Source organism: Poecilia reticulata, chromosome 2, assembly GCF_904066995.2.
Source record: "Poecilia reticulata chromosome 2, P_reticulata-male-v2, whole genome shotgun sequence".
In the NCBI taxonomy this organism is placed as follows: domain Eukaryota; kingdom Metazoa; phylum Chordata; class Actinopteri; order Cyprinodontiformes; family Poeciliidae; genus Poecilia; species Poecilia reticulata.
The window spans coordinates 14,713,530-14,740,155 of record NC_088831.1 but is presented as its reverse complement, the minus strand read 5'-3'; the positions used below and the strand labels follow the sequence as shown (position 1 = coordinate 14,740,155).

Below are 26,626 nucleotides of genomic sequence, written 5' to 3'. Positions count from 1 at the left end.
AACCAAATACAAAATACCCAAATATTTAATTTGATCTGTCCTTTCTATAACATCCCCACACATTTTGAGATTCACATTAAATATTTCCTTCTTGATTTTTTCAGTGTTTTCAGTGAATTCAGACTCATTTTAATGCTTAAATTCATATTCCAGCTGCATTTAAAAATTGGAATACATTTTTAAAAAGTGAATAATTAAATTATTATTGAGCACTTTTGTCTGTGGGAAGGAAACATTATTTCTAAAAGGCTGCAAGAAATATTTGGACTGTTAGTGGCATCTGGACCAAATAGACACATTTAATGTTCTGTAATTAAAGCTGCTGCAGATCAACACTTTTATAAAACCTTTCTGAACCAAAAAACAGATTTTCTGCTCATAAATAATGAGCAGCCTGTGATGTCCTGTTTTTTCCCAGCATGCATTATAAACCCACAGTAGCCTGATGTAAACAGACTGATGTGTCCGGATGGCTTCTTCCTGTCTGAACGGCTCTTCAGCCCGGGTCAGTACAGGACTTAATGAACACAAAAAGAGGAGGAGAAGAAGAGTGATTGTTTATTGGAGGGGATAAATATGTCCAGCAGAACTGAAATATAAGGTGGATCCAACCCAAAGCGTCGGCGCCATGCATCTTCTGCAGCTTATTTACAGCAGCTCTGTGTTTCAGTCCACCGTAAAGCAGCAGCGGAGCGTTAGCATTAGCAAAGGTTAGCAACGGTTCTGTTCAGGAGAGTCGACCCAAAGGCACACGCTAACAACAACAGGCTGGTTCTGGAGGGAGAACCAGGAACTGAATCAGACTGAAGGTTCTGAAATTCTGGAAGGAAAGCAGGAAGCAGCCCGCTGCTTGGCGTCTAGACTCCGTCCTGATCCAGGTCCAATTCAGAACTAAACGTTATGAGTCAACTCGGCGTGAAACAAATGAAAAACAGCTGCAGAGACTGGACTTTGACTAGGCCCCACCGGCAGAGCTCAGCACCGGTTGGAAATACAATAAACCATCAAAAAGCAAAACCTTACACAAAATAAATCCATGGAAAACTTGTTCACATTCTAACTTACTGAACTATTTCTCAATTTTTTCTGATTTATTTTGTTTAAGATTAAAAGATGATTTGCTGCCAGCAGGTGGCGCTGTGTCAGTGGAAAACCTGGGAAATATTGAAAATAAAACCAAAAATAAAAATAAAATCTTTAAATAATTACATTTAGTGAGGAAGAAAAACAAGAAATATTCCCAAAAAGAAACTTACTTTAAGTTTAAGAATTTTGAAATGTAAAAATTAATTTAAAACTTCAGTTCTACTTCTGAACTATAAGAAATGAACTACATCAGATCAGTGAACTAGTTCCTTTTCTTCTGAGGTGTTCATATTCTGACAAATTTATTCTGGTGCTGCTGCCGTCCCGTCAATAACAGCAGAGCTAAAACAATAATAATAGTAATAATAATAATAATAATAATAATAATACAATAATAATAGTACTAAGGTAAACAGCGGCGCCTCCCAGTGGAAGCAGCAGTTAAACCATCCAGTGTGCTGATGAGGAAACCCACTGAGTTTCTGATTATTGCTAAAGTCCAGACTTCACACCGATTGGTGAACGACGTCCAATCAGGGCGAAGCTCAGCTGATTGGTCGGTCCATCTCTCAGGTTGAGTCTGATTGGCTGCTGGTCGATCGATCAAACTCTTCACATTCTGAAAAGCGGCTCCTCTGCTGATGATCAATATTTAAATCCCAATACTGATTATTGGCAGCTATAGTTCAGTGTTGCGCTGAGCAGTAGTCTTCCTCAGGACCTTCATCCAGCTCATGCATAGTTGAACAACTGTGGATCAGCCATCAGCTACGTCTCCATGGAAACACAATATTTACAGGCGTGGAATCATTAATCATTAATTAATTGGTAAATTTGCACTAAAAAAAACAAAACTGAAGCATTTCAGGATCCAACGTGGTCACAACTGGAACATCTCTGGTTGCCATAGAGACTCCGCCTCCTGCTCTGATTGGCTTCACCCACTGAATTAGAACCAGTTCTGATTGGCTCCACCCACCACTTTAAAACCAGTTCTGATTGGCCCCGCCCACTGAATTAAAATCAGTTCTGATTGGCTCCGCCCACTAATTTAAAGTCTTAAAGGTCTATAACCCTTGCCGACACGTTAACCGTTAAAATACGACGACAAATTCTGATCTAAAACCTAAAACCTGCAGCAGGAAGTCAGAGACGTGGTTTTGGTCAACAGAACAAGGACAGGTGAGGCTTTAAGAAGGAAGTGATAAAAGTCCCACAGGAAGTGACATCCTGCAGGTTTCTCCTGTCATTGGCCAGCCAGATGATCAGCAGTGAAGATCTCTACATTCATCCTTAAAGCTCCTCCTCTTACTAAGGCTGGAGGCTGATGGAGGTGGAGCTCCTCAGGGTTCAGTAGGAGGAGATGTCGGAGGAGCTGCTGCTGTTGCTGGTGGAGGTCTGAGCTCTCTTGATGTAGAGATTCAGCAGCTTCATCTGCAGAACAGATTATGGAAATAAATTATGACGCGGTGATACGTTTGGGTAAATATGTTATGACTACAGCTCTAAAATGTAAACATGGGGATTGTGGGTAACGGTGTCTCTAGATGAAACCGCTCAGCTGTTTGTGCCTCATGCAGACAGAGGCAATGTGGGTAGTGGCGTACCTTGCTGCCGGTCAGCTGGGACAGGTACGGCTTCAGCTCCTCTCCGATGACGGCGTAGACGGCCACCAGGCAGAAGACGCTGGCCTTGCGGACGCTGCTCTCCGTGTTGTCGTAGCCCTGCAGCAGGCCAGGGATGACGTCCGGCAGCAGCTGCAGCAGCGGCTCCCTGCAGACGCGCTCCACCGCGCGAGTCTGCATCTTGATGGCAGCCAGGTTGACGGGGTAGTCAGTGGTCTGGACGATGGGGCACAGCACCTTGATGCACTGCTCCGGGTGGATGGAGCCGGCCAGGGCGGAGGCCGCCTCTTCGGCCGCACGCACCACCTGGAGGAGGAGGTGGAGGATTCACAAACTGATCCACAGCAGCCTTAAATACATTAAACTTGAAGGTTTTCTACAGTCTTTGTTAGCAGCAAATGATGACATCATCATAATCTAGACCAGAGGCTCAAAAACTGTGGGGCCATTGCAGGGGGGCGCGGGAAGCCGTCTGGATGAAAAAAAAAAACAAAACATGAACGCTGTATGCGCTGGATTTTTATCTTAGAATGACCAACACTCTATTTCTATGTCAATTTGATACAGTAGGGGCTTCCACACTTCCCATATCTGTGTCCTCTGTCACTTTTATCATTAGTTAAAACTGTTTAATCCGTTGTTAACATGTGGTAACCAGTTTTTCTAAGCCGCCTTTAAACGCAAGATGAGCGCTACGACGCGCTCGGTTTACACCTATGCGGCAGCGAAGGAGACCTGCTGCTGCTGTGCAGAGCTACGCAGGTGTGTTAGAATCATGGCAGCAAACCAGCAAAACGCAAGAACTTTTCACAGTTTTTCCCCCAAACTAACCGACTGAGTTGATTAAAATTGCTGGATGCAGGTAATTTTAGCTCAGTGGTTCTTAACCTTTTTTGAGGTACCGAACCCCCAGTTGCATATGTGCATTCACCGAACCCTTCTTATTCCAACACCCCCCCCGACACACAAAATATTTGCGGTATTCTGATTTAGTAATGTAATTATATTAGTTGTGTTACCACCGCCCACACCACTAGAGGCAGTAGCAACCCCGAAAAGATGCGACTAAGGAGCAGATTTAGACTATAGAATTTGGTAAAAACTGTGAGCTTTGCTGAAGTAATTAAAGACAAAATTTCAAATCCATGCTGAGAGTGGAGCTCCTTCAATCAGTGCTCCTCGGCCCAGAAAAAGTTTGGGAACCACTGATCTAGACCATCTCAGTACGCAGCAGCAGCAGCAGCTTCCAGCGTCTAACCTCTTTGTGAGAATCCTTGTGAGCCTCCAGCGTCTTCATGATGGTCAGCTCAGCGTAGTTCTTGAACCGGGCCGGCTGGTTCCGTAGGATCTCCTTCAGAACCCGGAGAGCCAGCGCCCGGACCGAGTGCTGCGAGAGATGGACCGGGTCACAACTAACTGATGCACATCTCACTGGTCAGTTTACGGCAAACAGTTGATACATTTTGGACTTTATTCTCTCAAAAACTGTAATTTTGTGAGGAATGTTTTACACAGGAAGTGGAAAACATTTTTAGTTTCCAAAATAAAACACATCAACCAAACACCTAAAATCAAAACAGATTATGATAAATATTAATCATCTTATGTTAATTGGTCATGATTAATTGCTCATTGCGAATGAGGGCCGGTCCCGTCCAGTTGGACTCACGTCTTTGTCCCCCAGTGTCTCCAGCAGCAGCAGCAGCATGGTCTTGAAGTGTTCGTCCCACACCAGCAGGCTGTCCTCTCGGGCCACCTTCAGCAGCTCCAGCAGCGTCCCCCGCCTGTCCTCCTGGTCCCCGGCCTGGGACAGCTCCTTCAGCAGCTCCCCCACCAGCTCCAGCTGCTCCGCTGACCCGGCTGCAGCCACACAGAACCGTGTTAGGACGGGAAGCGGCGGTTCTGCTGAAAATCTGGGTTCGGTTTGTTACCTGGAAAGCTTTTAGTGTTCTGTGTCTTGTTTTCTCCGCACTCCTGCCGCCGGCCTGCAGAGGGAGCCAGAGTTAGACAGAAACAGACCCGCTGAGCCGCTGCAGGACGTCTAGCTCACCGTCTCTCTGCGGCTCGGCGCCGTCCTCCGGGACAGGCTTCTCCGGCGGGCCGTCTGTGTAGTTGTAGGGGTTGTACTCCCTGAAGCGCGGCCCAGAAAACGAGCGAGGCGAAGGCGTGTTCAGCAGCGACGTCTTGTTGTCCAGAGCCGTCCGGCCACCCTCCGTCACGTCGCCACAGAATCTGCGCTCTGGGTCTGACGACACCGTCACCACGCCGGCCTGTTCAGCAGAACAGTCATGTGACTTCCAGACCCAGCCTGGTTGGATGAGGCGGCATGAACCCACTGACCGTTCCATCCCGCTTCCCGTCCCGCCGCAGCGGCTCCACCAGCTCCTCCTGGCTGCGGAAGCTGAAGTTCTGGATGGCCTCAGAGACGCCGCGCAGGGAGCAGTACAGATCCTCAGTGTTCAGGTTCTCACTGTCGTACTCCAGCATGCTGAAACAGAGGAACACAGGATGAAGGCGCCGCTGCAGGAGGCAGGAGACACTGAGTGGACACAGTCCTGCAGGACATGGACACGTTCTTAGACATGGATCAGTCCTGGGCTCAGTCCGTCTAAGCACTGAAACTGTTTTCATTCAAACTGAACCAACGACTCTTCATTCTGCTCCATGATCCAACAGTGGCGGCACCAGTCACTTGAAGGCTAGCAGAGCTAATGCTAAGTCGCTAATCAGAAACATGAGCTATGCTAACCCCAAAGAGTTAATCATAAAAAAATAGATATGCTAAGCCTAAATCATTAGTCATCATCATTTGCTAATGCTAACCATAATGTGCTAATCATATAAATTAGATACTTTAATTCTAAAGTGCTAATCATTTATATTAGATATGGTAAACCTGAAGTGTTAATAATAATCATTAGCTAATGCTAAAGAACTTAACCAACATGCTATCTAATGGACGCTAAAGCTGAACCGCTAAATTCAACCCTGTTGATACCCACCATGTCAAAGAAGCATCATGTGTCGCCCTCTAGAGGACCAAATTTGTCTTAACTGATGTTGTCAACTCTAAAATATTAGCTTAAAAATGAGCTCTGCTCTTAGCGCATTAGCTGCTTAGCAGCTTAGCGCCCACTGGGTTTGGTCCATGCCTATGAAAGCCTCTCAGTGAGTTGGAGAACCTGGATGGACGTGCATGTTGATGAGGTCACACTGAGACACCAACAGGCGAGTCAAACAGACGATGGTTGGGGTGGAGGGGGGCGAGGGGGCGGGGTTACCTGGGAGAGTACGCTCGCCGTAAGGCCTTGAGGGAGGCAGAGGGAGGGAGAGGGGAGGGGAAGGGAGGAAGAGGGGGGTATTTGGAGAGGCCGTCGGCGCTCCAGCCCCACAGCCGACTGCAGGCGGGGGAGGGGGAGAGATACCAGGAAGGTTAGCGTCTGGTCCTGACCAAAGGTGGGCTGGTCAGGACGTCCCATTCTCACCTGGGGGAGAGGCCGCCGTGGTTGGTGGGCGAGGTCAGTGGGCTGCTGCGGCTGCCGGGGGGGCGGGGAGGCGTCCGGCCGGCCGAGTCACCTGGAGCTGCCTGAAGAAAGCAGAAGGTGAAAGGGTGATGAGGAAACCTGCACACCTGCAGTCACACCTGAGTGACGTTTCTCCCTCAGGTTCTTCAAATCAAATTAATTTGAGTCAAATGTTTTTTGCTTGTGCTGCTTCAATTTTAAAGATATTAATAGAAACCATCAGAGGTCATCATCACTATATCCAAACTGACAGTGGTTTAGTTAGATTTGAAGAAGCCCTCCCTGTGGGCAGGTGAAGGGCGTTACCATGGTGATGCCGGCACTGGCGCTCCTCAGGTGGCTGTGCAGCAGCTTGGTGGTTCCGTCCTGGAAGGTTTTGGGCAGCGCTCCCAGCAGCATGGTGAACTCTGGGGTGTTGAGCTCAAACAGGGCGATCAGAACCACCTGGGCCGCCTGCAAGACACAAACCGGACCGGATGACTTCACTGCTTCCCTGTGCCTCCACTGGGGGGCGCCGCCGCCGGCCGGACCTGGAGAACGGGTCAGAGCCGTGTTAGCCAGGCGGCAGACATGCAGCCAGAAAGGAAAGCAGCTTCCTGAGACGCATGCAGCAGCTGCAGAGAAACAGGAGCCTGGTTAGTGACAGAGCCCGGTTCTGACCCGAATACTGCCCAGTTCCCATCCAGTTAATGCCCTGGTCATTTAATGACCAGGGCATTGCCCAGGTTGTTGCCCCATTCAGACCTTGTTATTGCCCCAGTTATTTCCCCCGATTAATGCCCCGTTCGGACCCGGTTGTTGCCCCGGTTATTTGCCCCGCTCATGCCGGCTCTACCTGCTTGCACCTCTCCTCCAGATGCCCCTCCCGGGGCAGAGAGGCTGTGGAGCTTCGATCCTCACCTGCCCAGGTGTGGAGCGTCTGAGGGTGGAGAAACATTCATCGTCTGGTTGTCACCATCAGTTATTGATTATCTGAACGGTTATTTCTGCTGCTTTCTCCAAGAGAGAATCAATAAATAAAAGTAAATTTATGAAAATTATTAAATGAGGTAAAGAAGAAGCTAATAATAAGAATGTGTTTCTGTTAGTTTTGTACATTGTGTTGTTATGGTTCATCTAAATTCTCTACATCTTGTTTTTAACATTTAAATGTTTATGTGTGAACCTTTAATCTGTCTCTGTCTTTTTAACACAATCTTCATTTTTATCCCAGTAACATCACTAGTTATTGTGATAAGGTTCTGATTCGTCCTGGCCCGGCCCAGGAGGATTCCCATGATGCAGTGTGGTACCTTGCGGACGTCGGCGCTTTTGGGCTCGGTGGTCCAGGTGATGATGCGTGAGACGGCCAGCCGAGTCTCGCTGGAGTTGACGAAGTCGGCCGGGTCCATCTGCCGGGCCAGAGCCTCGATGTAGCGCAGGATGGCCACCTTGACCTTCAGGTTGGGCGTCTGGGTCTGATCCACGATGAACCTCATCAGGATGTTGAACTGCAGCTCCAACGGGAACGACTCCCTGAGGGACACAGCAGAAACTAACCTGCAACTTTTACACACATTTATCTCTTCATATTAACTGTTTTAGCAGAAATTCATTTTTCCAGCCATTTATTCATGTTACATTATTAAAAGTCTAAACAAGCAATAAGCAGGGAGTTGCCTCTTTCTTTGACCAAAGTCAGGGTGCTGGTTCTGGTTCTGACCTGGTGACGTCCAGAGCCTTCTGGACCTTGGCCTGGACTGAGCCCAGCAGGTCGGCGCCCATCTTCTTCAGCAGCTGAGTGAGCAGGACGAAGAGCCAGTCCTGCAGGTCATCCCGGTGCAGGACGATGAAGTCCACCAGCGTCTCCAGGAACATGCTGAACACCTGGCAGGTGAGGAAGAGGAGGAGGAGGAAGAGGAGGGTCAGGACTGTGATGAAGGTGACGATGAGCAGCTGCAGGGGGAGGAAACACTTACTCTCTGGGTTTGTTAGAGTCCACAGCAGAGAGCAACATGCAACAGAGAACACCGGGTTAGTTCAAGCTGCAGCCAGACGCTGCTTCCTGTCTGACAGGAAGTGACATATTTCTGCTTCCTGTAAGGAGGGTCTCACCTTGCTGTGAGGATCTGCAAACATCCTGGTGAAGATCTCACAGAGTCGCTTCAGCTCCACACGGCTGGAAGCAAACAGAGTCTGTTAATGCAGAAACATCAAGCTCTCTGATTGGCCAGCCTGCCAGGCCACGCCCACCACAGCTGCCAATCAGATGGCTCATCTCAAACTCTACCAGCGTTTTCTACACTCCATGTCCTCCTGCTGTTTTACAATAACATGTTTTTGTGTTGCTGTTTGTTTCAAGTTTATGTTTTTAAAAAGGAACATTACGTATTTATTATTATTTAAATAAACGTCTTGACTTTTCAAAGTGTTTCTGCTGAAATTAAAGGTTTTTCCTTTGTGTGTTTGCGTCTCATTAGTGATTCATTTGCCACCGGAGCCCACCTGAGCATCCTCTGGCCCTTCAGCAGGTTCTGCAGGCCCAGCAGGCCCTCCTTCCTCTCTGACCAGTTGGAGCTGGCGCAGTGGTTCAGGACCTCCGCCACGTCCTCCGTCTGCCGCAGGAAGTGGGGCCCGGCGCCGCCGTTCCTGGAGCTGAAGGAGCGTTCGGAGCAGGCGCTGGAGGCGTCGCTGTTGGCGTCGTCGTCTGAGTAGATACCGGGCGACTCAAAGCGCCGCCGGACGGGCCGCCGCTGTCAGAGGAGAAACAGAATGAGCAGGAAGCCTGATGGCGGCCGGACAGATGGACATGCTGACGGACGGTGGAGAGGTCGCTGATGTGATGAAACAGACTCTAAAACATGCAGGCACACAGGATCTACTACCTTACTACTCCTGGAGTCTCCCAACAGCTGGAAGTCATAAGAAACCTGACATCAGCACCACAGGAGCTCAGTTCAGACAGACAGAGGAAAACTGCAGCTGCTTCCTACCAGAGCGTCGGCCACGGCCGCCTCCACTTCGGTGCCCGTGTTCAGGACCCGCATGGCGTTGACAGAGGCCGAGATCCGTGCCTGATGGGCCAGCCGGTCTGAGGAGGAACAGACACCAGGTTCAGACTGGACAGCAGCATCATCATCATCATCACTGCAAAACCATAATCTTACCAACCACTATTGTCTAGTTTCTACTGCAAACATCTAGAAATAAGACAGAAAAACATAGGAGTTTGTTTTCAGTCAATAATGTCTTAAAGGGGCAGAACTAGGTGTTTATGGCAAAATTAAGTAACTATGATTCCTCCGATTTTTATAAAAATATATGTCAAATATGACTTAAAATTGGGTCTCTGTCCCTTTAAGAAGCTCCTGCTCTTTCTGAAGCTCCGCCTCCAGGAAGTTGTTCAAACATGGCTCCTTTATTAACCCTTTAATGTTTTTACCAGAGTCGCTGTGAGCAGCAGCTCAGCAGATCCACCAGCTGTTTGCTAATTCACTTGACTAGTCTGAAGGAGCAAAGTGGGGGAGGAGCTACACCTGGAAGGCGGGGCTAGGTCCACCCAGGTGTTTTGCAGCTGAATGGTTGCCATGGAGATTAAAGTATTTCTCAAACATAAAAGAAAGAATCAGGGCAACACTGCAGGGAAAACATGAAAACATGGTGGAAAGCTAAAACATGATGTAAAGCTTAAAAAGCAGGCGGCCCTATAAGTGCCAGTGGAACAAAAACATTTTCATCAACATTAAGGAAATATTGATCTAAAACAAGCTGATACATCTTGATGAAAAGTTACTTTGAGTTAGTTTGGTCTTATTTCATGTTTAATCAAGTGTAAATGTGATCAATACAATTTTTTTAAAATTTGAATTTAGTAAGGAAACTAGATAAAACCACTTGGTCAGACTTTGTGTTTTTACAGTGTGTGACTTGGACCCAAAGCAACCAGGAACCTGAAGCAGCTCAAACATCAGTGCAGATGCAACACAAGACGCAGCAACAAGCCCAGGCATGTCTCCTGCTACGTTTAACCTTTGACCCCACAGCATGGGGTTGTTGACTCAGCCATGCAGGTAAATGAGCATGAATGAATGAGGAGGTCAGAGTTCACCTGAGCAGCCCTCTGCAGAGGACAGGGCGCTGGTGGAATGGGAATGAGGCCGGCTGGCTGCAGGAGGAAACAAAAACCACAGCAGGTCCCTCACTCTGAGGCAGAAGGCGTCTAAAGCAGACGCTGGCAGCTCAGGGGGGCCATGGGGCCGCAGGGCTGCACAGCAGGGGCTGCAGTCAGGTACTCACCCAGCGGGGAAAAGCCCCTGGCGGGGCTGGTGTCGCGGCTGCTCTCGCGACTGGTTTCCCGGCTGCAGCCCTGACTCATGCTGGGCCGAGGGATCCGACTCCGGGCTGCAGAGTCCGGATGGAGACGGACGGAGAGGACAGAGAGGACAGGAGAAGAGGACAGCGGTCCATGCAGTGAGTCACAGAGCTGGGTTAGACAGCAGGTTAGACAGCAGGAGGAGGAGCATGCAGGATCTGTGCCGAAACAGTGGAGAAACTAGGAAACATGGCAACATGACCAAGCTTCAGGAGGAGCTTCAGGAGGAGCTCCGCAGGGCTGCGTTCTCCTTCCTGTCAGCTTTTATCACTTGTGGCTTCAATTTACCAAGAAAAACAAAAAAACTACAAAAGTTTGCAGATAATATCCTGGTTTTCATTAAATATTTAGATAAATATAACATCTATACATTAAAAATGCTTTTTAATTGCTGTCATCAATTTCCTGAATATTATCTGTAGCCAAAATTAAAAATAATTAATCAATATAATCAGAAATAAAGGCTTGCAATCAGTCATTCTATGGGTGATGGATCTACAGTATATAATGAGTTTTACTTTCTGAAATGAGACAAAACATATTTTAAAATGTAAATCTTTTTCATTATATGCACCTGAATGTTTTATTTTTAGATGTTTTTGGGGAGAAAGGTTTTAATGAATTTATGGATTTTACTAAATGCATAAAAAAACTAAAATAAATTAAAAACATAAAATCAAACAACAGTAAAAGAACAACAAAAATAAAATCTGAAAAAAACCCAATTAAAGCAAAATTAAACAAATTTAATTTTATTAAAACAAATAAAAAATAAAATAGAAAAAACATAAAATGTAACAAAACAATTCTAAAAACAAAATAAAAAAACAATTTTCAAATAAAAATTACAAAAAACTTAAAAGAAATAATAAAAATAAAATATAATCAAATTAAACAATAAGAAACAAATCAAATTTGAAATAAAAACATAGATCTAGTAATAATAAAATATTATCAACAAAAACATAATTTTCTTTCCAGTCAGACCAAGTTATGCAGATCTGGACCTGTTGCCTAGCAACGGTTCTTACCGGCTGCAGTTCTGGACGGACTGGTCTCTCGGCTGCAGCCCTGGCTGCGGTGACCTCGGGGTCGCGTCTTGTCGCTCACGCTACAGGGGGCGCCGTTGCTGCCTGCGGCGGGCCTCGGGATCCGGCCGTATGTGGAGCTGAGCAGGCGGCCCGGAGAACCGGAGCGGCTGCCGGCTGAAACCAGGAGAACCGGGTTAGAGTGGACCAGAACCATGAGCCTAGACATCGGGTTTCTTTACTCACGCTGGGACTGAGAGACGACCTTCCCTCGGCTCCGGCCGTCCGTCGCCGTGGGACCGGCTCCGGCACTCGTCCTCCTGGTCCGGACTCGCCCTGAGGATGAAGACAAGATGATGAAGGACGACCCATGACCCCTGAGAGGTGGGCGGAGCCAGCGGGCCGTTCTGGTTCTGACCGAGCGAAGCGTAGGATCCTGGAGGAAGAGCGGCAGCGGCGCTGAAGGGAGACGGCGGCGCGGCAGCGCTGACGGCGGGCATCCTGCTGCGGGCGCTGGCACTGGCGTTGACGTCGACGTCGCTACGGGAACGCTGCAGAGCGCCTGGAGACGAGGCGGCTACAGGCCTGCGGGGGGCGCCAGCTGCACATTCCAACAGCTTCCAGTTAGTTACTGTTTACAATATTCCTGTTTTTATTTAAATATCTCACCTTTTAATATAAAAAAACCATTTAAAAGAATGAGATAGAAATCTGACAACTTAATTTTATTTAAATTTTTGTTTAGCTTTGATTTGTTTTTATTGCAGTTAAACTGTTTAACTTTATCTCTAACACCATGTGATCAGATCAGTGAGTTAATATCGCTGCTGAAAGATGAAGAAGATTTTAGCTGCTGCTGTTTTTGATAGTTTTTTATCAGCTGTTTTTCTTATTTTATGCATTTAAAACTAAAACCTGCTTCTCTGGTTGAATGTAAAAGTTGATTTGTTCAAACGGTGGTGCAGATCTTCTTACATAAAGATTATTTGTACTATTATTATTATCATCACAAAACATGTTCTCTAGATATAACCAATTAATTTACTTATTTACTCTTTCTGGCTTATTTTTTCTCTTTCCCAAAGTCAATGAGACTCCAGTTTCACTAACTTTGAATATAAAAAACAAGGAATATATATTTAAAATCAGTTTAATCTTAAATTTATTATTAGAAACAAAAAGAAAATCATAAAATAACTGTAAAGAAGAAAAAAAGTGTCATAAAGCCCATATGTTAAATCTATTTTTGTTTTTGTGTCATATATATGTTTTAATTTGAACTTTTTGTTGCTTTTTTTTTTTCATCTCTAATTTATTATTTGTAGATCAGTTCTTCTGTAATGTTTGTTCCTATGAATTAAAAAAGCCTCATATTATATTTCAATATAATACTATCTTTTATTTACATGTGATAAATTAAAATGCATAAAATTACCAAAATAAAAACTGAAATAAATAGCACTAATTATTTTTTGATTAGTATAGGAAATATTATGCAGTAAAATAATATTTAAAAATGGGATGAATAAAACATAAAATATGATGAAACAAAACAGGTTTAAATATGATGATGTTGACCTTGGTGCTGACCTCTGCTGCTGCTTCCTGCTGAGCTCTTCATCGCCAGCGGCCGGCTGAGGAGGAAGCAGGTCAGAGGGTTAGAGGCAGAAGACTCCAGCAGGGTAGGCACCAGGTGACCTTTGAACTCACTTCAGGCTCTCCTGAGACGAGGACGAGGAGCGGTCAGAGGCCGGCAGCGACACCAGGGCATCTCCGCTGCGCAGATGGGCCTGCAGAGCTCTCTGATAGGCCGACTCCAGGCCCTGGAACAGAAGCTCCGCCTCCCGGCTGAAGTGACCCTGGTAGCTCCAGTAGCACCTGAGAGGTCAGAGGTCATTAGCGAGGCTTGTTTTTATTGGAGCTGCTGTTTGTGGAAGCTGCCTTACTTCCTGGCCACAGATCGAGCTTCAGCATCAGCATCATGGATCCCCTTCTTTATCGTCTCCATTAGCAACCCTCCATGTCTGAGAGAGAGAGTGAGAGAGAGAGAGAGAGAGAGAGAGAGAGAGAGAGAGAGAGAGAAAGAGAGAAATGACAGACGTTAAGTAATTAATTTAAGTAATTAACTAAATATGTAAATTAATTTACATAGAGTGAAATCACAGTAAAATTACATGATGTAACATTCAGGCCTCTGAGCGTCACATCATGACGCTGCCTCCACCGAGCTTCACCAGCATCTATCTCTGTAAAACCCAACCAGCCTCTGAGTTCGACTCTGTGGTTCTGATTGGACCCAGACGAGTCGATGGCCACAGAGAGCCGCTCCGGGTTCAGCTCATGTTTCCTCCCCAGCGGTTCCCATCGCCATGGAAACGGCTGAGGTCTAGCTCGTCCTGGCTGGGTGTCAGGTTTCCTCAGGCGGACATGGAAATGTGTGTGTGTGTGTGTGTGTGTGTGTGTGTGTGCGTGCGTGTGTGTGTACCTGTCCAGGCTGCTGGTCTGCCACTCCTGCAGCATCAGGTCCACAAACTCAAAGCAGCGTCTGGAAAACAAGGCAGGAAAAGTTTGTGGAAGAAAAACAGCTGCAGAAAAAGTCACAAAAAATAAATATGTACTTATGAAATAAAATAAGTGTTTTCAACAAGGTCAGAAAATAAAAAGATAAATATTACGAAAAGAATAATTACTATTTTAAAAATTATTATGAAGCATTTGATTACTAATTAATATTAAATATGGTAAAAGAAAAAAAATCTAAAATAAAAAAAATGGTGTAGTTAAACTAAAATATATTTTTAACTAAAAAAATACATTTCTATACATGACAAAAAAAGTTAAAAAAAACAAAAACATTGCATAATATAATTAAATAAAGTAAGTTTTATACATAGGTAGAAATATAAACAGCAAAAAATCCAGATACATATTAATTTTAAAAAATAATTGAGATATAATAATTGATCAAAATTGAAATAAAAGTTGTTCTGTGTGACAACAGATAATTGTAGAGCGGAATGTGGTCTGACCTTCTGACAGCCACAGACTTGGAGGAGCAGCTGCTGCTGATGATGGGGACGAGGCGAGGACAGTGAGTGTGCTGCAGAACAAAAGGAGAAGGAAAAGCTGAGGGAAGTTTCATGGATCAGAACCAGGCTGCTGTGGAAAGGAGATTCCTGTTCATGAAGCTTCCTGGGTTCTGGAGCCTCAAGAAGACCAGCTCTGCTTCCTTAAACCATAATAAGATTTCAGTCTGATCCAGCCTATTCTGAGCTGTTTTAGGGTCTCCGTCATTTTAAATCCAAATTACTTTTGTAATGTTTTACAGCTTTGAAATTCAGAAGTGGAGCCTCCTGCATAGCCAGCCAAAATGTATGAAATGGTTTCTGGATGGTAAGTCAACAACAAAACTCTTGTCGTTTCCAGCAGCCATTGTACAGCGCATACAGCAGTAAAACCTGCTGACCAAACCTGCTGGAGATCAGCTTAGGTTGCTAGGTAACGGTACAGTGTCACAACATTTGGGAGATCATTGAAATGGCTAATTTTCCAGACACTAAAAAAGTATTAACTTATTTCCAAAGCACGTTCGGTGTTTTTTTTAGCATTTAGTCTGTTTTTAGAAACAGTAGAGACACAAGTGGAAGAACAGAAACATGTAAAAAGTGAATTTTAAGAAGTGATGACCAGAAACAGGAAGTGTGGGTCGTACTCTGAGGATGAGGTGGATGGCAGCCACGCCCGACGTGGCCATGACTTTGGCACTGTTGGGCACCAGGTTGAGGAGGGGCGGCAGGATGGCCTCGGCCGCGTGGTCGAAGCGGCTGCCCAGCACCGCCGACAGGTGGCTGCAGGCGACAAGAGGCGTTATTAAGCAGGGACGGAGACGCTCTAGAGGTGAAAGGTTGCAGCCTCACCCCAGCGTGATGCAGGCCTCCCGGACCACCTGAGACCGCAGGTCTTTGGCGGACAGCTTGAAGGACGCCTCCAGGAGCCGCAGCTGCTGCAGGAAGCAGTCGAACTCCGGCGCTCCGGCCAGAAGCAGTGAGCGAAGCTTCTTCAGCTGAGGAGAGACAAGGCAGAGGTCAGAGGAACAACACACGCTCCACACTGAGAAGAGATGAGGACGGCTTACAGCGGCCACTCTCAGCTCCCAGTCCTTCTTATCATCCGACAGCACGTCCCGGATCTTGGTCATGGCCTCCTCCACCTCCCGGTTGGAGTAGATCTGGCGGAGGAAACAATACAGCTGAGATTTAACAAACTGAGGCTTCAGGGAGGTAGAAGATGTCTTACCTGAACTGTGGGAACGTCCTCAAAGGCCTGGATGAAATCCTCCTCGTCCACAGCTCCTGCACTCGATCCGTCCCGCCCTGCAGGACAGAGAGCCTCGTAAAACACAGCCGACACGAGGAGATGTGGGGCAGAACTTGTTCCGATTCTGACCTGCAGACTTGCTGCTGGAGGCCGAGGACGGCCGCCGGAATGAGCCCATGCTCACCGCCTTCCTCCCAGACACAGAGGCTGCTTTGGACGAGGAACGTCCGCCGTCCACGGACTCATCGTCCTCAAAGGTTTTATCTGGAGGAAGAACAACAAGGAGTGTTTTAACACTAGATGGTCCAGTAGACCCGGTTCTACTGGGACCAGAACTCCATCATCTGCTCCATCTGCAGCTGCTGTGGTTGAAACCAACCAAACCCTTTGAGCAACCTGTTTCCCTCCTGGCCTGTGGGGGCGCTGCACCAAAAATCTCTGAAGACACTGAGCGCAACTTCCTTCTTCACCAGATGGAAACAAGATGGAGGCATCAGATTTTAGCGGTTGGAGGATTTCTCTTTAGTCTTTGGCTAAAATCCATGAGCCATTTCTCCCGCTCGCGCTAAGGCAATACGTCAGATTTAGTTGTATTTACCCAGAATGCCCTACGCTGTAGTCCACTTCCTGCTTTTGGAGCGGTCTCCAGTTCGCTTGGCGTTCACATATGAATTCAAATTGAACCCAGACCGAGGTTTGGAGGCAGACCAGAATTCAGTTGGCATTCACACCTCATCAACTGAACTGGACTTTATAAACAAGCGGACTGGAGTTGGATTGAAGTGGACTGAACAGGGCTGGTGTGAATGAACCCAATAGCTCAGCGGGTCCCAGCAGGCAGGCAGAGGCGTGCCTGCTGCTGAATCCCAGCAGATTCCTGAGATTCCTGCCGAACCGGACAGCAGACAGAACAATCGGTCCAGTGTGGAGGACCAGAACTACTGCAGAGGATAGTTCTGATGCATGCAGTGAAGCTGAACAGGATGGGATTTCTGAACTGATTGAGGGTCAGCAGGTTGCAGCAACAACAGAGCATGCTCTCTGGTCATCAGGACATAAACACACCAGGCTATGTGAATACGAGCCACTTCACCCCCCAGAGCAGGAACCCGCCCTGCAAGCAATCGATCCTGTTCCATTATTCACACAGCCAGACTGAGCTGACACATCAGCAGGTCACTGAAGGCAAAGCCACCGAGCATCAACAGGAGAACATCGGTTCTGTCCAGACAGAACCTTCCTCTGAGTCTGATGTAAAACCAGAAAAGCTCCATTTCAGTCTGATCAGTTCTGACTAGGCTGAGCTGTTTTAGGTCCTGTCACTTTAAATAAAAAACAAGCAGCTGCTGGCCACGCCACCAACTCAACATTTGCACTCACACGTGAAAATGGCTGCTAACAGATGCACAGTTATACAATCGTACATCTTTGAAAAGCAGAAGTGGAGCCTCCTGCACAACCAATCAGAATGCAGCAAGTGGTTTCTGGCTGATGAGTCAACAACAAAACTCCAGTCTCTTCCAGCTGTATTTTGCTAGGTAACAGGCTGGGTTTCACTGGGGTTGCTAGGTAACGGGCAACGAGCGACATTTAAAAAACGTCAGAAGTTTTTTAAATGGCTCATTTTCCAGACACCATTAATTTCATCCAGAAAACATCTGGTTGGTTTTTCGGCTGCTTTTAGAAGCAGTAGAAACCAAACGGAAGCACAAAAATGTCACTTTTGAGTTTCAATATTTGTCTCCTGTAAAGTATTCTCTTCCTGAAAGTTTATAACTTTCAGCATGAAACCATCAGAAGTTCTACAGAACCAGAACCAACAACATGCATCACGTTATTGGATCAAAAACAGAGAAATTATCCAGTAGGTCAACACAGAATAAGCTCACCAGCAGCAGACAAATCCAACCTTCACATAATCCAGACCCAGAACCAGAACCAGACCCAGACCAGTGCATTAGAATCCTGTTTGTTTCAGCTGATCTGGGAGCAGCTTCCTCACATCCTGAATCATCCTCCCAACAATCCGGCTCCGCCCCCCTCAGCCGCGGCTTCCTGTCTGGTTCTGATGCAGAGGAAGAGGAGCAGCTTACAGGAGCAGATCCTCCTGCAGACCAGCTTCCTCAGCATGCCGGCTCTGTCCGCTCCGCCTCACATCTCCCCCCGCAGCCGCACAAAAACCCGGAGGAAGGAGCTACAGCCTGATGGCGCTCCAACCAAAGCAGAAACACTCCTCCTCTTCCTCCTCCTTCGTCCTCTGATTCTCTCCACACAGGATGGAGGAAGACGACCGAGGATGGAGGAGAGCAGGAAGAGGAGGAGCCAATCAGAGGAGGGGGCGGAGTCAGAGAGGACGGAGCAGCAAAGTGATGAGTCAGCAGAATTATTATTCTAAATATTTCTTTGCAACTGATTATATTGGACTGTCATTAAAAATACAAGAGGTAAATAAATTATTTGAAAATATGTAATTAGATTATAATAGAAAATCTGAAATAAAAGACTATTTTAAATATTTTAACTGTTAAAAGCATTTAATTAGACTAAACATAACAATAAAAGTTTAAATATTTAAAGTATTTTGAATTACGTTATATTTATATGTATTGTGTTTCTATGTAAAGTTTGGCAAGAAAGCTAACTCACTGTAACCAAATCTACATAAGAGTATAGATAAAGTTGATTGATTGATAATAAAATTTTAATAGTGCTAAATAAAACTATCATTAATTTAAAAACAGTCATAAATCAAATCAGAACAAGTCTTGATGGGAAATATACACATGTGGTTTAATGTAGCTAAATGTTTAGTATTAATCAGGGGTTTTCAAACTGTGGCCCCGGGGCCATTTGTGGCCCACAGAATGATTTTGGGCAGACCTTAAGCACATTTAAATAATGGTCTAACTTTGAAGTTTTCAGTGATGCCATGCTGTTCAAAACAATATATAATTAAAGTCTTAACATGGTAAATGTAAGGTGCAACACAAAGTTTCAATTTAATGTAATACGAACCAAAAACATCCAGTGGCTTTTACTAAAACTCAGACTTGAGCTCCACCATTTAATCAAAATAAAACATTTTGTTTCATTTTGTTCTTGTTGCTGAACAAAATAAACATAGAAAAAGATAATAAAAGTTTGTTCAAGTTTATTTTTAAATGTTTGATCAGTAGTTCACCTGTTGTTTGTCAGTTTTAGTGTCTATTATTTATTTTACGCTGGTTAATAAACTCCTAATTGAGCAGACGGAAATAATCAAAGTTGATTTTACATGTTTGACCAAGTTTGTGAAGCTATTGGTATATTTTATTGAGCTGTACTGGTGCAGAGTAAGCAAATAAATATGTAATTCAGAATATTTTATGTCTGTGTCAAAAACAAACATTTTAAGTCAATTCAGCTGTTTTCGGATCGGATCTATATCTGATTGTAAATGTCAGATATCGGTATCGAAAGTGAAAATAGTGGATCGTTGCATTAATGACAAAGAGGCGGCTGTTCATCTGACTAATAAACGCAATGGAACGACGCGCAGCAGGGCGATGCGCAGCAGAATGACGCGCAGCAGCTGCAGCCCTCTGAAAGCAGACAGTCAGAATCCAACACAATCGGGTCATTTCAGAGCTCCGGTTCCCAGCTGGACTGTGCGGTTCCGTCCAGCAGCTCCAGTTCTGATGGAGCCTGACAGCTGGCTTTAATCCTCCTCCGTCTCAGACATTCCTCTAATTCACTCAGCCAGGTCAGGCTCAGAACCGGGAGAACCAGGACCAACTGGATCTCTCCGTTATCCAGCAGGCGGTACCGGCCCGCGGCTCCACATCACGGTCCACACTGAGAACAGCTGCTCCTCTCTGAATGAGAGGCGGCTTGTGTCTCCCAGAGCGCCTCCAGGAGGAATCAGACAAAAGCTCTTCCTGTTCCACCAGCAGCTCGTTTACGTCTGAACTTTCTGATCCGACAGGAAGCAGGTCAGAATCTGGACTAGGTTGGATGGACGAGGAGTCCAGAGGTGAGATCCTGATGATCAGCCGGCTGGACGTGAAGAGAAGGATTTACCTGTGGAGGAAAGCTTCTCTTTCAGTGCTGCTCCGTCCTCTTCCTCCTCTGCTGCCTCTCTGTCTTGTGACTGTGAGGATGACAGCTGACACCACTCCTACAAAATAAAAGCCCCAGCTGCTGCTGTGCTGTGGGTTTGGCCCAGTTTGAACTTCCTGTTTGCAGACGTGTGTCCCACAGACATCCAGACAAGTCTGTCTCCTGAACTTGGACTGTTCCCATTGAGCTGGAGGAGGAAGGACGACGTTCTCCAGGATTCAGACCAGGAAGACGTACTGTAACTTTATATTTCTCTACATTAAATCACACTGTATTATATTACACAGAATCATAACCTATCATACTGTATCTTACTGTATGGAATCACATCTTATTTTATTTTGTATCATATGTTCTCTATGTATTAAAGCATTATATTTTTACTGTCTCATATCATATTATGTATCGATCACATTGTATCATTATATTATATTGGAACTCATTATATTACATAACTTATATTAAATTTTTATTGTATCATATTGAATCAAATTGTTTCATATTAGATCATCTATTTATCACACTGTATCATATTTCCTATTATATTTCAGTGCAGAGGATCAAACCTGGGACAGTTTGACTCTGTGGTTTCAGATTGGGTCCCACCAAGCAGCCGACCCAGAACCCAGAACCTCCAGTGGGCTGATCAGCAGTTCTTACCTGACAGAGGAGACAGCACCATGCTCCCCGACCTCTGGACCTCATCGAACTTACTGAAGATCATGTTGAGCCTGCAGGGGCAAACAGACGAAAATCAGGCCTGCATGGTGACCTCAGAGTCCTTTGACAGAATCTAAACGGGTCAAAGTCCCGGTGCAGGAACTCTGAGACGGACGAGACGGCAAACAATCAGAGACAGAGGGTTAGGGGTTAGACAGGAAGAGGAAGACTGATTCTGATCTGAGCTGTGCAGGGGAGTCTGAGACAGAAACACGGGACAATCGGTCCGTTATCAGAGGACAGAGCACAACAATCTGACAGTCAGTCCCTGAACGCACCGTGACAGAGGCAGAGCTAAAACCACATGGTAAGGAGTCCCTGAACGCACCGTGACTGAGGCAGCCCTTTCTTCCCCAGGTCGATTCTCACTCGCTCTCCAACATGGCGGTAGATCTCCACCAGACAGGACATGGCTGCATCACGGACCTTCACACCAACATTGAGACACACAGCAGGAATTTAACTCCATACAGGAGAATTTTATTCAAACTACAGGGAATAAAAGTGTGTTTTCAGTGTTTGAAGTTTAAAGTGTAACTCAGAGGCCTCTGAACTGTAAATTCAGGGTTTTGCTGCTGAAGGCTGACAGATTCTGGCTCCAGGAAGTGAGGCGGGTGGGCTCAGCTTCTTGTCCTGAACAGGAAGTCAGACTCTCGTGATGACAGATATCTGCAGCCAATCAGGATGCAGAAACTCTGAAACCAACCTGACTGTCCAAGAGGACATCAGAGGGCCTGACCCCAGCAGGAAAACAAATCTGATGTTTCCTCACTGCAGTGTTTCTGTTTCACCAGCAGAGGGCGCTCCACCACAAATAAACCCTGATTTACTATTCAACTCTGCGAAAACTGGGAGAAAATGTATGTAACAAATAATTCTATAAAAAATTTACTAATTTATAGAAAAAAATCTGTTTTTTATAGAAAATACTAATTTTAGTCTAATAGTTTTATGAGACTATCACTAGTCTCATAAAACTAAACTTTTGGAAATAATTAACAAAACTTAAAACAATTAGTAAGATACGTAAACAATAATAATAACCATTGAAAATAAATTAAAAAATGTAATAACTAAACTACATTTGGTAAAAAAATAAAAAATAAATAAATAAAACGTGTAACATTTATTTTAAAATCCTACAAATTTAAATTTATATTTGCATTTTACCAAATTGTGTTTGGAAAAATGCATAACAATAATAACTGAAAGAAAAGTTTTAATTTTGTTTTATAAAATAAATAATAAAATATATTTAACAAAATTCTGAGGAAAATTAAATTTGCAAAAAATATATATCATTTTTTTATTGAATAGTAAAAATAATACCTTCCCCCAAAAATTATTAAAATATTTTTAAAATGTCAAGCAATTTGTTAGTAAATAATAATCATAAAATTAATAGTTAAATCAAAAACATACCATAATAATATAAAAAAGAAAATTATGATAGGAATACAGAGATGAAAATAGTAAAACATGGGTGATATTTTAAATGAACCCAGCTCTATACATGCAGCTTGAATTAGCATCATTAGCATCATTAGCTCCTCTGGAGTTAAACTGGAGCTCCAGACCAAATGAAACCAGTTCAGCACTGGAGGAACTGGAACCACTGGGTCGTACCTGACTGGTCGGGTCTCCCAGCAGGTTGCAGATGTGAGGAACAATTTTATTCAGCGTCAAACTCTGAGAGCCAAACCTGGAAGACACAGAGCAGGGCTCTAACACACAGACCGCTTAACTGTCAGAGGTCAGAGGTCAGGGGTCGCCCACTCACACGTTGAGAGTGGAGATGAGGCAGAGGCAGAGCCCCTCTCTGGTCCGGGTGTTCTTGTGCTTGAATCCTCCCATCATGCGCTCCCAGACGTACTGCAGACACACAGCAGGGGGTCAAAAACTCACCTGGACAGGAAGCGGCGTCCAGCTTTCTATCTAGGAAGCTACCTGAGGGTTGGCCGACTGGTCCATGACCTTCAGCAGCAGCGCCTGGTCCTGCTCCCGCACCTGGTCCTTAGAGTCACCCAGCCGGTCCATCAGGCTGGGCAGGACTGGGACGGCACACAGAGAGACAGAGATTATATTATATCTTATGTGTAAGAGGCAACATCTGGAATATTTCTCATGTTTATTAATAAATAAATTTTATCTCAGATTATTTTTGTCCAAATTCCACATGAATCTAAGTTCCAGTTTTTTAAATGTGGCATTACTTACATTTAAAAATTATCACATTTTAATATTATTTATGTTGCACATTTAATTAATTCTATTCATTACTTTTCTTTTTATTTATTTATTTTATAATTATTTTTTATAATTAATGGTGTTTATTGAAATAATTTTTTTATTAAATATATATTTTATAATATCTCATGCCATGCATTGAAATAATCTATTGTAAAATTTTTGTATCATTATTTTGATTATAATTAATGCTAAATATTGAATTAATTTATTCTGTTTTTATCAATTTTATATTTCATACGATTGATGTTATTTTATTCATTATATTTAATCTTTCTTCATATTTCATTCTGTAGATTGATTTTCTAAAATTAATTGTATTGATCTTATTTAATTTACTCTGTATCATTCACCAATTTTTACTCTAAATGTTATTTTACTAAAGGTTCAAACTGATTTTAGTTTAATTTATATTTTGTCACATGTTGGGTATTATTTTTTTACTTCTTATTTTCATATACTATGTATTTATACATTCAGCCCAGTGATAATATTGTCCTCACCTGTTCCCACCTGAGTCCTGAACCTCTCCTGCAGCCGGTCCACCAGAGCCGACAGAACCTCCATCCCCAGCAGAACCACCTGAGAGGAAAACACGCCGACATGAAGCAGGAAAGACCCACAACCCTCCCCAGCCAATCAGAACGCAGCTGAGCCGCTTAGGATTCTGGGTATTGAGCACTGAACTGGAAGAAACGGCTAAAAACAACTACAATTGGACCGAATGACCGGCTTTAAATCAGCGGATTCAGCAGAGGAAGGAGAGGCGAGGCGGCCTGTGGCTGAAACGGGAGATCTGGGTCGGAACCGTGACTGAGGAGGAAGTTCGCTCCGCACTAGAACCGCCACCGGAACCACCCCGCCAGCTTTCCTTGTCTTGGGGTGGACCGGGAGGCTCAATGAACGACTAGTGAGAGTCTCCCTGCTGACACCGTATCAACACATCCGCATCACCTGAGCGCATGCGCTCGGGCAAAGGTGCAATTTTTGGAGCAACGGCTCAAAATTCACGAGATTTTACCGACAAAAACATAAATACCCCCCTGTGGTAAACAGCGGTATTACATGACATTTCTGTACTGCATAAAAAAAAGATAAACATTTCTGCAAAACATATTTATTTCTGGAATAAAAACAGTAGGAAAACCCTGCAAATTTGTTTAGAAACTTATGTTTGTTCTACAAAGAGCAGCTACAATGGATTTTTTTCAGAAGACAAGCAGCAAATGGCCGGGAATCGAACCGTCAACCTGCTCTACCTCTGAGCCATGTGGCGCCACAAAAGCTCAGAAATGTTAAGATTAATTCCACATATTTCTAAGAAAAAAACAACATGTAAGTTGTAAATTTGCTGTGGTAAAAATTTACAAATTTTGGACATCAGAGTATTTTTCTAGAAAATATGCAAAATTAATTGAGAATTTCTGAATATTTTATTAGCAAATTTAATCCTCAGTGACCAATAATTTTTGTTTCCTTCATCTAGAGCAGGGGTGTCCAAAGTGTGGTCAGGGGGCCATTTATGGCCCTTGGGCTGAATTTGAGCGGTCCTAAAAGCAGCCCAAACCTGATACTGATGCAGACTTTTTATTTGTAATCGGGAAAATTTTCTTACGATAGAAAATATTAACAACACAAAGTATTTGTCTTTTTATAAGCAAAGTTTAATAATAAGTAGAAACATGTTTATCCAGATACTTTCCCTGAATAGTTGGCCTAATTTCTATTTATTAAACTTGGATAAATATTAGCAAATGTTTTGAAACAAAATGACCCAAATCCTTTTCTTCTAATAAATTTGTTCAATTGAGAATAAAAGAATTGGAAAACTAAATGTTTATTCTAAGTTTTAGATATATAACTTGAAATGATTAAATAAACCACAGGTGTCAGTAGGTGGCGCTCCAGGAACGCTGGATGTGGCGGTTCTGACAGGTTCCTCCTGTCAGGCTGTGATCAGAGGGAAGGAAACTGGAAACTGGGTCGGGGTAAATTAAGCTCCGAGCCGCTGGGGAGCCACTGGGTTCTACTGGCCCATCAGGCCTGGTTCTGACCCAGCTGCTCATCCACAGTTAGATATGGGCTCAGATATAACTGAGCTGCTTTACATTAATCATCCAATCAGCTGTAATCTGATCTGAACCTCCTTCAGATTCTGATTCATTTAATTCAATAATCTATCAAACCCTCAGCTTTGACGAGCTCTGCTAGTCTAGCTCATTTGTTTTTGTTGCAGTCCTCCCAGAACCAGAACCAATCAGAGTAAAGTGGGTGAATACAAATGCCTGCCACACGTTTCAGTGTTTAACTAGACGATGGAGCGTGTCCTCCCTGCTGACCCAGTTCGACCCGGTGAAGCCCAGTCAGAAACTCACCTTGTAGTTGCTGGAGTTGACCCAGGAGCTGGCCAGGGCGTCCACCATCCTGTCCAGAAGGTTCTGGTCCTGGTCCAGCCCAGGACAGCGGTCCGGGTGGAGCACCAGCTCGGTGATCTCCGGCCCCACCTGCAGCCGCCGGCCCAGGTCTTTCTGCAGAACCAGGTCCAGCAGGTCCTCCATGCTGCTCATCTTCTCCTCCTCATCCTCCTCCATGGCTGGGCTGTCTCCTCTGGTTCTGGTCCGGTTCTGGTTCTGGTTAACACGGTGAGATGTCCTGCAGAGGAAGGATGCTCTTCATTCTCCCTCCAACCTGAAACAAACATTTCCCCCTGAATCTGGACTCACAGGCTGTAGATAAACGCTCATTAACAGCTGGTTGCCAGGTAACCTGCCAGGTAAACACATTAACCCTGAATAAAGACTTGCAGGCTCTAGCTAACAATCTTTATCTGGTTTAACACTAACTAACTGGTCATCAGGTTAACCAGCAGCTGCACAAGTTTTTACCCTGAATCTGGACTCACAGGCAGGACCTAACATATATGCTGCGGTCTGTGGTTTGACACTAACTAACCGCTGGTTAGCTGCTCAACCAGCAGGTTAACCACAGAGCAGCTAGCTGCTAACTGAGCGGCTAACAGCTTCAGTATGAAACACTGCTGTTAGCACCCAGAGCTAACCGGGATACCGAACCTCGCCTGGGGTCCACAGCGGTTCTGTTAGCGGTACCTACCTCTCTGAGTGGGTTAGTTATTTCGTTTTTGACCCGGTAACCGGTTCCCGAGTCTCTCACCGGATGGACCGACCCGATCCCTGGAAAAAAGCAGCCAGGAAAGACGATGCTGCCTCTGGCCACAATCTACCGTTACTTCACTTTATGACCAGCAGTTCCTGTAAAAGTCCAAATACTGACACATGTCTCTGTTTACTCCAGACGAATCTGAACTTAATTTTTACCGTCCGTTTAGGGTAAATACCCGGATGAAAACGGGATTATTTATAAAACTTTAAACATTTTAGCCTGCAGTGAACGGAGCCGCAGAACGACGACCTCTGGTGGTTCAACTGATACACTGCACTCTAAAGGAAGCGGTTAAACTTACCCAGTATGATCGTAAATTATGGCTCATAAAACGTATTAAAATTCATAAATCTCACATGTAGTTTTTGTTATAGTATATTTTCACTGCTGGTTCTGATCCATGTGTGGAAAAGCCCGCTCTAAGGGAGAAATTCTGACCCAACATCTGTT

At 44.8% G+C, this 26,626-nt stretch overlaps 1 protein-coding gene and 1 non-coding gene across 11 annotated transcripts; one reads left to right on the top strand and one right to left on the bottom strand.

Annotated features, from left to right (window-relative positions):
• Positions 1-545: 545 nt before the first annotated feature.
• LOC103456819 (CLIP-associating protein 1-B-like) lies at positions 546-26,418 on the bottom strand. Of its 10 annotated transcripts, XM_017302897.2 has the most exons (40): positions 26,108-26,418; positions 25,372-25,684; positions 23,500-23,578; positions 22,697-22,800; positions 22,530-22,621; positions 22,376-22,451; positions 21,078-21,175; positions 20,690-20,760; positions 16,061-16,195; positions 15,911-15,987; positions 15,750-15,842; positions 15,532-15,677; positions 15,327-15,462; positions 14,644-14,714; positions 14,100-14,159; positions 13,561-13,638; positions 13,325-13,492; positions 13,193-13,248; positions 12,033-12,215; positions 11,861-11,950; positions 11,618-11,791; positions 10,511-10,615; positions 10,323-10,379; positions 9,208-9,305; positions 9,100-9,126; positions 8,720-8,967; positions 8,330-8,393; positions 7,938-8,101; positions 7,528-7,750; positions 7,071-7,154; positions 6,542-6,688; positions 6,197-6,297; positions 5,993-6,109; positions 5,052-5,199; positions 4,762-4,981; positions 4,643-4,696; positions 4,381-4,571; positions 3,970-4,098; positions 2,694-3,017; positions 546-2,520 (listed from the first exon to the last, which is right to left on the bottom strand). In XM_017302897.2, exons 2-40 carry the CDS (start codon positions 25,585-25,587, stop codon positions 2,437-2,439), a joined length of 4,788 nt encoding a protein of 1,595 aa, XP_017158386.2. In that variant the 5' UTR covers positions 25,588-25,684; positions 26,108-26,418; the 3' UTR covers positions 546-2,436. The 10 variants fall into 10 exon arrangements, with proteins under 10 accessions (XP_017158386.2, XP_081454096.1, XP_081454094.1 ...); XM_081597970.1 differs by lacking the exon at positions 7,071-7,154 and having other exon boundaries at positions 26,108-26,417; XM_081597968.1 differs by lacking the exon at positions 10,323-10,379 and having other exon boundaries at positions 26,108-26,417.
• On the top strand, positions 23,862-23,991 carry LOC145550917 (U4atac minor spliceosomal RNA). Its single transcript, XR_014086743.1, has one exon. It is a non-coding gene; the product is annotated as a U4atac minor spliceosomal RNA (small nuclear RNA).
• Positions 26,419-26,626: the final 208 nt, after the last annotated feature.

What these genes read in the sequence shown, in the direction of transcription:
- LOC103456819 (XM_017302897.2), bottom strand. Translation starts at nt 25,587, where the DNA reads ATGGAGGAGGATGAGGAGGAGAAGATGAGCAGCATGGAGGACCTGCTG. An exon ending in AAGTCTGTGGCTGTCAGAAG is followed by an intron (nt 14,160 to 14,643) that starts GTCAGACCACAT and finishes CTTGTTTTCCAG; the next exon opens with ACGCTGCTTTGAGTTTGTGG. An exon ending in CGGCGAGCGTACTCTCCCAG is followed by an intron (nt 5,200 to 5,992) that starts GTAACCCCGCCC and finishes CCTCTGTTTCAG; the next exon opens with CATGCTGGAGTACGACAGTG.